This window comes from Arachis duranensis, unplaced genomic scaffold (assembly GCF_000817695.3).
Source record: "Arachis duranensis cultivar V14167 unplaced genomic scaffold, aradu.V14167.gnm2.J7QH unplaced_Scaffold_232525, whole genome shotgun sequence".
In the NCBI taxonomy this organism is placed as follows: Eukaryota; Viridiplantae; Streptophyta; class Magnoliopsida; order Fabales; family Fabaceae; genus Arachis; species Arachis duranensis.
In genome coordinates, this window is record NW_026264851.1 from 644,218 (window position 1) to 655,221 (window position 11,004).

Below are 11,004 nucleotides of genomic sequence, written 5' to 3' on the forward strand. Positions count from 1 at the left end.
CTGTAGAATGACTAAAAGTGTCACCCAGAGAAAAACGGTATTTAGCTACCAACAGTTGAACCCAAAACTTGTGGGGATGATGAAAGAGTTGCCAAACTAGCTTCCTAAAAAGAGCAACATTAGCACAAAATGGATCTCATATTTCTAGACTACCAAATTTTTTTAGAGTGACCAATACCTTCCAACTAACAAGATTTAACCCCAACCATTGGCTTGACATTTTTAGAGAAAAGTTCTCATCATAAATGCTATAGAATTTGTTATCCCTTTGGGAAAGAAATAGGCTTGCATGCGGTAAGTAGCAATAGCCGTCACAACTGAATGATCAAACAAAGCCTTCCCGCCCTGTTGAGTCGTCCTTTTCAGCTGGCTAGCCATCCTCGAATCTCATCCAGAACCTCATTAAAAGATGCTTGGGTACCTGAGAATGACTAAGAGTAATCCTGAGGTATTTGCTTAAATTCTGGACGAAACGAAGATACCTCAATAAAGATTTCTTTTCTAGTCGCTGAAATATTATGGAAACACAACGCTTTAGACTTCTCCACATTAATTTTCATCCCAAAAGCTTTATAGAAACTCTCTAAGCTACCATTATATTTTGAATTTGTCATTTCTCCGCTTTACAGAAAAGAAGCAAATTATCGGCGAACATTAAATAAAAAATTCTTGAACTTCCTCTAGAAATAGCAACCGGCTTCCACATTCTCATAACAAATTGATTGTTAATCAAGGAGGACAGTCTCTCCATACACAACATAAAAAGATATGGTAACATAGGATCTCCTTGCCAAAGATCTCGTCTAGGAGTAAAACTGTCTAATTTATCACCATTTCAGAGAATAGCCAAAGAGGATGAAGTGACACAACTCATAATCAAGTTGACTATAGGAATAGAAAAAATAAATTTCATGAGGGTCTGCTTTAGAAACCTCCAATCAACTCTGTCATATGCTTTCTCTAAATCAATCTTAAACGCCAAAATTTCTTTCTTTGATTTGGTCTTTTTCATGAAATGAAGAACCTCTTGCGCTATAATAATGTCTGGTGTTTCTCTTCCAGGAATAAACCCCCATTGAAGAGGGCCAACAATATCGGTAAAATGAAGGTGGAGTCTGTTGACCAGAACTTTAGTAATGGCCTTATAGATTACATTACAGAGACTAATAAGTTTAAATTTTTTCATTAATACTGGTGAATCCACCTTAAGAATTAGAACCAAAAAGTCTTCATTATCTTTGAATCAATAGTACCTCCAAAAAAATTTTTTTTAACCATATTCCAAATATCTGAACCAATAATCTCCCAATATTTCTTGAAAAAAAATATTTAATTTAAAAATATAAAAATTAATAAATTTTATATATTTAAAATTTGTTATAAATCAAATCAAGAAATCTAGATTAAATTTGACTAATAAAAAAATAATGGTATCGTTATAAAAAAAAGTATAGATAATTAATTAAGAGTGTAACTAATTTCGATAAACTTGAGCTAATTTTTAAATTTTAAAAAATGTGCTTCAATATTTATGTTGTCCACATTCATCTCCTTCTTTTTCATCTTCCTCTTCTTTCTCTTCTTCGACAAATTCGTACCATAGTGCTGCGTGCGCCGCGTGTCCATCATTCGTGCACTAATCGTCACACACGATTTTTATCTTTTTCTTAGATTTTTGATGATTCTTTTAATTAATTTTAAATGTCTGTGTTTTAAAATTTGAGATATATTTTTTTATATGTTTTAAATATTTTTTTATGTTTTGAATAATTTTTTATTTTAGATTTTGGATTATTTTTTTTATTAGAAAGTGATGGTATTATTTGACTATTTTTGTAACATTTTTATTGGTTCAGCAATAATTGATACAAGAATACAGGATATCATAGAATACAACAGAAGCTATAAGAAGTGTACTATTAATCAAGCAGCATTAATGGTATATCTTGAGAATTGCACAAAGGCAAATGAAAGAAGTGCTGATTTACACAATGTGGAAAATGGAATCCCATATTTCCCTCTTTGAAACAACCCTTTCAGATATGGCCAGAAACACAATACCAACAGCATGCTACACACCAATTCACCTGCCCCATTGCCACTCTCATCATCACCTGCTGCTGGTGGTTGCAACCCCATAAACTTTATCAACAATGCTGTCACTTGGACTATCAAAATTGTTGTTCCTGTCACAAAAACTGCTGAATCCTCAAAGGTGAACCTACCTGCATCTTCTTCTTTTTCTTCGTCATTGTTATTATTACCACCAGAAGTCTTACTAGGATGTTCCTTCTGTGTTATTTCAAAGACTGTGTCGGATATCCCTAACAGCTTCACCATGGCACTCAAGAAACCAATGAACCATGCAGTACTGGTTGTGATTATGGTCATTCTCTGGTTGTTCCACCATTCTCTTAATGACACCCCAATGGTAACGTACTCTATAAGGCTGTACAAGTAGTATATCACAAATACTGCAACAGGAATCATTAGCCCTTCACCCTGAAAAAAGAATTGAAATATTGCATTACATGTAATTATCATTTTTCTTTATACATTGAGTCGACTTTAGTCTCATCTACTACTAGCAGACGAGAGAAACACTTGCATATTCCTAAAACATATTTAATGTGTCGCAATTAAGGCGCAAAATCTAAAATATTTGAGTAATAAATGAGATTTCCCTTAATAAAGGTTACATACCTTAGGCAAGAAATTGGTGTTGGTGATTAAGCAATAAGGAGGGAGTGCAGCATAACAGACTAGATAGACAGAGCGCAAGCCCCAGTTGGTAAGCCAGCAATAAGCCAGACCCGCCCTGAATTGGAGCTTACCAAAGAGACAGCCCAAAAGAGGAGAGTTCTTGCCGAAGAACACAACAGTGAGGCCCGAGGCCCATCTCTTTTGTTGTACTATTGTAGAGAGTAACCCTCCTGGAGCACATCCTGTGAATGGTGTTGGTTCTGGAGTGCATGATTCTGCTCTCCAACCTTTTTTCAAGATATTGATCCCTGTTGGCACATCCTCTGATATTGATCCATATAGCCACCCCATCTACACCACCAAAACATGCTTAAATTATATAAACTAAAACATGCTTGTTCATTTCATTACATAGTATATATTTGTATATAAATACATATATTGTTCAAGTTATTTTTAATTGGTGATTGATTTGCATGAGTGAGTGTATCCTACCTCACTGCCCCAGCTAGTGTCATGTTCATATTTACAATCAGAAACTTTAGTTGCTTCCTTAATGAAATTGGAAGGACTTCTATCATCATTAGGAGAATATGAATTCCCTTCCAAAGCACTAGCTACTGATTTCACAAACTCATTTGAACTTCCAAATTGTTTGATCAATACACTTTCTGCTAGTTTCTCTGCATGCACAAGAATCAACTTGATGAGGTTATGTATTAAACAAGTGAATAATTTGATTTGGAACATGGTATGGTAATATAATACAACCTTTATTTCTACCAGTTTCAATTTCATGAGGGTAAAGACCGTACATAGCACTTCTTCTATGGAATGTGTTTGTTCCTGCATAGAAAGGTCCTTGGAGCCCTGCCATGCCCCTTATTATGTACTGTACATTAAACAAACCATTTATATTATGAGCCTCTTTTCATTTAATTTCTTCCACAAATTAATGCATGGTTTTATTTATTTTATACCTCAAAGGCAGACACCCACTGATTTCCAAAAGGGTCATCTTTGATTCCATCATAAAACTGCTGGAAACACTGAACATAAGCTATTTCTTTTCCTTTATGAGGGTCCATCAAGATGCACATGGCGTGTTGAACAACCTTTGAATTGTTCACCACCATGTCACAGTCCACGTTCAACATAAATGGAGCATTGCTCATCAACCCGGACACTCTTGTCTGCGCAGGCACGCACACACGCGCACGCAAAATTAATACTATTCCAGTGATTCAGGGAATTAATAGTAACAATGTGGGAATAAATTAAACTCACCAACACGTTCATAGCTCCTGCTTTGTATTCGTGTGGATGTTGTGGCCTTTTCTCTCTAGACACATAGATTAAGTGAGGCAACCTTTCACGAACTCCTTCCTCGTTCTCCAATATAACCTGTCAATAATTGTACATATTAGAAAAAAGAATCATTGTAACAAGATGCTAAGGTTATTTTTTCCAAAAGTTGGTAATATAAATGTTTATATCGGGAGTGGATCATCTCCGGTGGAAAAAAATTGGATGATGTGCAGTGTCTAATTTAACTATTCATCACTCTCTCTTATTTATTTTTAGTCCTACTTATAGAATCAAAGATGATAGATCACACTGTATTTTGTCAAATGTTCAAAAAATTGGAGAAGATCCATTTCCGTTTATATATGATATGCTCTCTTACATATAAGAGTCTCTTTTAAATTTTTTTATTTAGTCTTTTTTTTTGTTCGTTTTATTTGATTAATGCGGGAACCAACAACATTGTATCGAATAGGTTCAGATATCATATTATATCACGAAACTATATATATATTACATCGTTAGATAATAAATTAACTAATAAGATAGACTCTTGTATTATATATAAAATTATTTTTTTGAAAAATTTAAGTTAATAGAAAGAGGCACATGAATAATTTATATACATACGCGAACTATAATTAGATAGTAGATAAATAGATTAACTAATAATATAGCATGTTTATATATATACCTTAACTATGCTTGGATGATTTCTTCGGTCAGTGTTCAAGAAAGAAGCATATTCTCCATCAAGTGGGAATGGAATTGCCTTTGCGGTCACATCTTCAATTTTTCGGCTAAGATTGTCATACATATCCTGCAAATTATTAAAATACACACAAAGAGACAAATCATTTTTTTATTCACTATATACATGTTCTTATCTAATAGTATTGTATTGTAGTATTAGTATACCTGCATTTTTGAGCGTTCTTGTTTGAACTCAAGTGAGTCTTGTTCAGTACTAATAAGGTTGGAATCACTAGTAGAGAAGAACCTGAAGGGTGCTCTAAGTTGGAGATTGTACTTTTTGCAAAAGGGTATCCAAAGCTTTGCAAATTTTGAGGCCTCAACAAGGGCATAGAAGGTAAGAGGGGAGCAACCATCATCGGAAACATAGCAAGCTAGCTTGTTGGAAGGGTAATCAAGCGCCAATAGTGATAGAACAGTGTTAGCTGTGATGATTGGTGGCTCAAGAACTGGATCTGCAGTTGCCACAAACAAGTCCACTGCTGGAAGCTCATCTTGCCTGAAACCACAACAAATTAAACTCAGCTCATACATAATAATCATGTGAGCTGCATAATGATGAAATTGGAAGCATACTGCTGATAGTGTTGAAGGAAACGGTGAAGGTGGGTAATGGTATATGCCGGGCTCCATTTGCAGTTGAGGATCACAATCCAAGTGAAAGTGAACCAAGACTCGCACAAGAAAGCAAGGAACCATGGCACGGTGAAGCTGTCACGTAAAGAGAAGAAACGGTAGGTGAGGAGCAAGAGGAGGAGAAGTAACATCAAAGTGTCCATCACTCTCTGAAATCTGCGCTTTACATATATTTTCTCGTACAGAGGAAGAGGACTCGCCATTATTATTGCTCAAACACAGTTACTTACTTATTAGGTAATAGAAGAGTTTTATATGCATCACCACATCTCTCTTAGTCTCTTCTACAGTTTTTTTAGTATTAAAAGTGTATACGAAAAAAGGGTAAATATCAATTTTGTTTTTTTATATTGCTATCATGAGTACGTGTGGTTTGAATTTCCTGAAACTGTAGGCGAAAAAATCTACAAATGATGTCAGGGTCACATAGACTAAGTCCAAGCTAAGTGATAAGGCTGTTTAATTTCCACATTCCAAGGTAATAATCAAGCATACATACATCATACATGATACATGGAATTGTTAATCATATGTGGATCTATATGTATTATATTAAAGGTAGAAAAGTACGTGCGGTGAGTCCAGTGGTGTGGGACAAAGACAAAAGATGGCTTGTCTATTTTTATTATTATGAATTCCTTCTTTCCAGTCACATGCAGATTCATTCTTGATTCATCAATTTACGGCACCGTATTGTTACTTTCTATATGACAGTGTCTTTAACTAAAAGAAGTACATATTTGGCAACATTTTAGAACATGCATGTTTTTTTAAAAAAAAATCATATAATATTTGGCAACAATGTTAGGAACCAATTTTATATAAGTCAAGAATCAGTCAATTGATAAATTAGTAACGGTGACTTTAATCGGATGTTGCTACTGATAGGCACACAGATGTTTTTTTTTCTTGTAAATTGGATGGTTTTTGATATAATTTCTATATTTCATGTATTACGCATTAATAAAACATAATTAATTATATGGAACCAATTAATGAATGATCAAAGTATCTGTTCTGTGATTCTCTCCTATCACTACGTATCTTTCTTCATGTTTTGAACGTGGTCAATAATAATTTAAAAAATAAATTAAATTATAAATTAATAAAATTAATTATAATTAATTATATTGTTCCATTCTTAGCTGATTATTAGTTGGTTGTATATACTTTTTCAATATTTGATAATTGTTAGAGGAAGTGTTTGTGTTTGACTCAAATTGTCTCAAATGGGACCACAGTTCTGCGAGATTCGACTACTCTTTCAAGATTAATCATTCAAGTAGGAATTATTTTAATGACCCTTTAATATTTCTCTTTTCAATAATATAGTAATGGCGGTTCAAAAGATATGGGATGAAAATATCTTGCTTATAAATTATAATTGACGGGTGCTTGATTAATTGGATGGATATTCATGGAATCATGGTTGGATTCCTCGTGGTACTTACATTGGTTGCCTAGTTTGTTTTGTTAGATCTGCACTACTATATTTAGTTTATTTACTATGTTAACACCAGTGCATCGCGCCAAGCTGAATTAATTGTATTATATGATATAAATTTAAAAGTGTTATATTATTTATAAATTAAATTATTTATTTGTTTACTGACATATTTTAAAAGATAGTATTTCATAGCTTAATTTTAAGTTTTTCTTTAGTTGTTAATTAAAAAATAAAAGAATAATTAAAAATAAAAATACAAAAAATATAACATCAAATTATAAATTAATTTTATTAATTATGCATGATATATTAAAAATTTACATAATAAATAGATATTGTTATGCTAAAATTTTGAATGTGATTGAAAATATTTTAGACAATTCATTTCAGAGAATATATACGATAGAATATAGTAGTANTATATATATATATTATAAATTTATTTTATGATGAATTTGTATCAACTTTTATATGATATAAATAAGGTTAATAGTCAAATTGGTCTTTGAAAGATTGCACAATCGTCATTTTTGTCTTCGAAATTTTTTTTAATTAAATTAATCCTCGAAAGATTTGACATTAATTACGTTTGTCTTTTCGTTTATAGGCTCACAAATTTCGTTAATGACAGTACACGTGGACCGCTAAGTGATAAGTGTGTTAACAGTTGTGTGTCCAGTTAGAAGCTGACAAGATATGTTCACCTTATTATGTTAAAATAGTTAGTCCCTATCTCCATTTTATAAACCCTAATCCCCAAATTGAACGGAAACATTAATCCATCTTAGGAGTGGTGTTGCAATGGTGCAAAGACATCTCCTAGGTTTAGAAACCAGGATGCGGAGCGTTGGTGGAAGACGAAGTGGTGGGTTATCATCGCGATCGTTGGGTAGCTTCGGCTCTAACCCTTCCATGCAAAAATGGAGGATGAACATGGATAGAACCTATTTTTGTAGACTGAAAACTGTGATCAAGAAATCTGGACACCAAAAAATCTAGAAAGGTTGTTTCACGTTTGTCCAAGATATCAGGTGAGTTTAAATTGATATGAATCATAGTTTCTTGAACCCTCCTTTCACTATCAATGTGAGATTCAATTTTTTCACTTGACATGTGTAGAAAGGCAGTCAATGTAACTACTTTAGTTGGGTAGATATGATAGTGAATATGAAGTTTTTGAAGTTGCAAATGGTGGGACAGAAGTGGAGTTTGAAGTTGAAAGTGATTATGAAGATTGGAATATGAAACTAGGTTGGAGAATGAGTAGTTTGGAAGCTGAAGTCAGAGTAGTTAAGAAGTTGCTTATTTTTATGTTTGTCCTAGTAATAATACTTATGTTAGTGGTTGAAGCACTTTGTGTCAAATCAGTAAAAAAATAAAAAATTTGTAAAAGTATTGGTGATGTTATTTTATTGGATCTTATTAAAAGTATTAGTAAAATATAATAAATGAGGTTGAACATTTTTGAATATCCATTAACAATCATGCAACCTGCATATTTTGACATTAGCTTAATAAATTTTTATACAATTCTAAAAACTAAGTAAATAAAAATAAATACTTAATCACTCATAAGATAAATTAAGTCTAATCATATGTATTAAAATCAAAGCATTTGCATGTCTATATAAGCATGCTAACATAGTCTTCACAATAATACCAAACCTATTAATCAAGTCTTCATAATATCAAGCATAAGTTACTTAATTTTGGACTATACCAAAATATGAACAAGGTTGTACAAAATACTTCAATATGTCTATAATACATAAAGATTTTAATCCTTAACCCTTTACAAAATATATAATTCAGCCCTTAATACACAACACAACTCAATCATCTTTGTCTTTCTTCCTCGAGTGTTTGAATCCGGGAGTTAGCACAAAAGTCATTAAGCTAGCAAGTTTCTTCGTAGTAGCAGAACTGATGCCCTTAATTATTTTAGCTGAAACTGAAATTGTTGCAGCTGCAGCCGGTTGTGGTAAGGCTGGGGTTGTTGCTTTTCCTTTTTTAACATGAAGCTTTGGAAGTTTTGATGTTACTTTGTCCTGCATTTTATCGTCATGAAGAATAAAGTCAATTCACTAATCACATTCACATTATGGAACATTATAATTTATAATATAGATGAATTATAAATAAAGTATTATATTTGGCTGGGATTTTTGTGTAACTGGAATCCCTTCTGATTGGTCAAAGATCATTTCAGTTGGTGCATTTGAAGTTGTTGCTGGTGGATTGGTAGGAATTTGAGCAACAGGATCAATCGGAGTTTCATTGGGTGCATGTTAAGCATTAGCATCAGCAGAGGCAGCAACTACTGCAAGTTGAAGTTGCATAAGCCTTGTTTGTTCAGCAGCTTCCTCTTATTTCTTCATTTTGCACGTTCTTCTGTTGTGCCCAACTTCATCACAATACAAGCACCATATTGAATTATACTTTTTTTTCATCTGTGTCTTTGAGTCAACAGGTTGTTCATCTTTGTCCTTTCTCCTGTTCATTGTGGGCCTACCCGACTTGATCTTAACTGGAGATGGAACCGGTGTTGGCGACCCTGTTTTTTTTCATAGATCTTTGCCCTTTTATTGGATTCACATTGAAGCAATATGTTCTTCTATAGGCCTTCATCGTTAACCACTCATGTCAATACTCCTCAGGCCTCTTATCATTCTTGTCTTGAATTGCAGCGATGACATGCATATAAGGCATACCTTTACATAATAGGACAAAAACACAACAAAATAAAAATATTATTTCAGCACAAATTTATATATTTAAAAGAATTCACTAAAGAAACATAATTTACAAACAATAAAAAAACAAGATTAACAACATAATTTCATTCCTAATTCATTCATAATCTTTATATGTTTAAAAGAATTCACTAAATAAACAGTACTACATATTTCATTCATAATATTTTAGGATCTTAAATTTTTATCTAGTCAACATAGTAAAAGTCTTAATCAAACTAATTGAAACCAAAATACACAATGAGCCATTCATCATTCAAATGGTATCAAAATGAAATCTATGAACTAGTTAACTATTCCGTAGAACAAAAATATATCATTCTACAAAAATATATAACTAGTTAAAATATAACAATGAATTCAACGAACATATACTATAAAGAGACTCAAGAGTTCAATGTTAAAATCCAGTACCATATAATATTGCATTCAATAATAAATTGATCTTTAAATGAAATAAGACCTAAGACAAATCACAGACTTCTAATCCCGACGGAGACAGAGTGCATCAACAATATAATATAACAACATTAAATTATGCACAGATTCACGATAATATAATATAACAAGATTAACTCACAAGTTTAACAACATAATATAACAACCTAAACTCACAAGTTATACCAACATTCTTTATATCTGTCAGCTGCCAGAATCTACAATTACAGGTATGACTTCCTGAATTTACTACCATATTCGTTGGCCTGCCTTGCACTTCATACAACTCCTCCTTCTCATCACCTGACCATTGAGGAAACCAATTCCTTGACAGTTTTGTCATTGCCTATAATTAGCTTTGTTGAACTGGAGTAAGAATTTCCTGATAGTGCAATAACTTTCGCCTGTTCTCAATCATGCTCTTTATGATGATCCTCCTAACCTCTTCAGCCAGTGTTAAGATGGGCTTTGATCTGTCATTCTTTATCTTCGCGTTGAATGACTCACATACGTTGTTGCATATTGTGTCCATCTTTGGCTCTTCTGTGAAGTGTGCCTTTGTCCATGCTTCTTTTGGTCATTTATCAAGGTATTCCCAAGCAGGCTCAATAATCTTTTTTATTTTGTTCATGTTTCTTTCAAATTTTGACACGGTTCTTGATCTAGCACATTTTCACACCATATCCTTCAATTCCATGTTTTTCCATTGCTTCAAAAAATTCCTCTACAAATGTCAAATGCAGAATCTATGGTGAACATTTGGCATGATTTCTTTCACAGCTGGAATTAGCCATCGTATAAACATCAAAGCTCGAAAAGATAATGAGTTAAAATAGTCCTCAAATGATCATCATTAAATCAAATTAGTCCTTAAAATGTTATTCATTAAGTCAAAAAAGTCTTTAAAAATCTTTTCGAAAATCAAAATGGTCCTCATCTTTTGCATGTCTGAGATAAATGCCTAGTCAT

General features: G+C 32.8%; 1 protein-coding gene across 1 annotated transcript; it reads right to left on the minus strand.

The window, feature by feature from the left end:
* Nucleotides 1-1,891: 1,891 nt before the first annotated feature.
* LOC127744065 (cellulose synthase-like protein B4) lies at nt 1,892-5,680 on the minus strand. Its single transcript, XM_052256336.1, has 9 exons — nt 5,338-5,680; nt 4,927-5,260; nt 4,703-4,828; nt 3,991-4,107; nt 3,684-3,896; nt 3,475-3,595; nt 3,199-3,386; nt 2,704-3,054; nt 1,892-2,502 (listed from the first exon to the last, which is right to left on the minus strand). Exons 1-9 carry the CDS (start codon nt 5,598-5,600, stop codon nt 1,924-1,926), a joined length of 2,292 nt encoding a protein of 763 aa, XP_052112296.1. The 5' UTR covers nt 5,601-5,680; the 3' UTR covers nt 1,892-1,923.
* Between the last annotated feature and the right edge of the window lie 5,324 nt (nt 5,681-11,004).

What these genes read in the sequence shown, in the direction of transcription:
- LOC127744065 (XM_052256336.1), bottom strand. Translation starts at nt 5,600, where the DNA reads ATGGCGAGTCCTCTTCCTCTGTACGAGAAAATATATGTAAAGCGCAGA. An exon ending in AGTGGGTGTCTGCCTTTGAG is followed by an intron (nt 3,596 to 3,683) that starts GTATAAAATAAA and finishes TTTAATGTACAG; the next exon opens with TACATAATAAGGGGCATGGC. An exon ending in ACACCAATTTCTTGCCTAAG is followed by an intron (nt 2,503 to 2,703) that starts GTATGTAACCTT and finishes TTCTTTTTTCAG; the next exon opens with GGTGAAGGGCTAATGATTCC.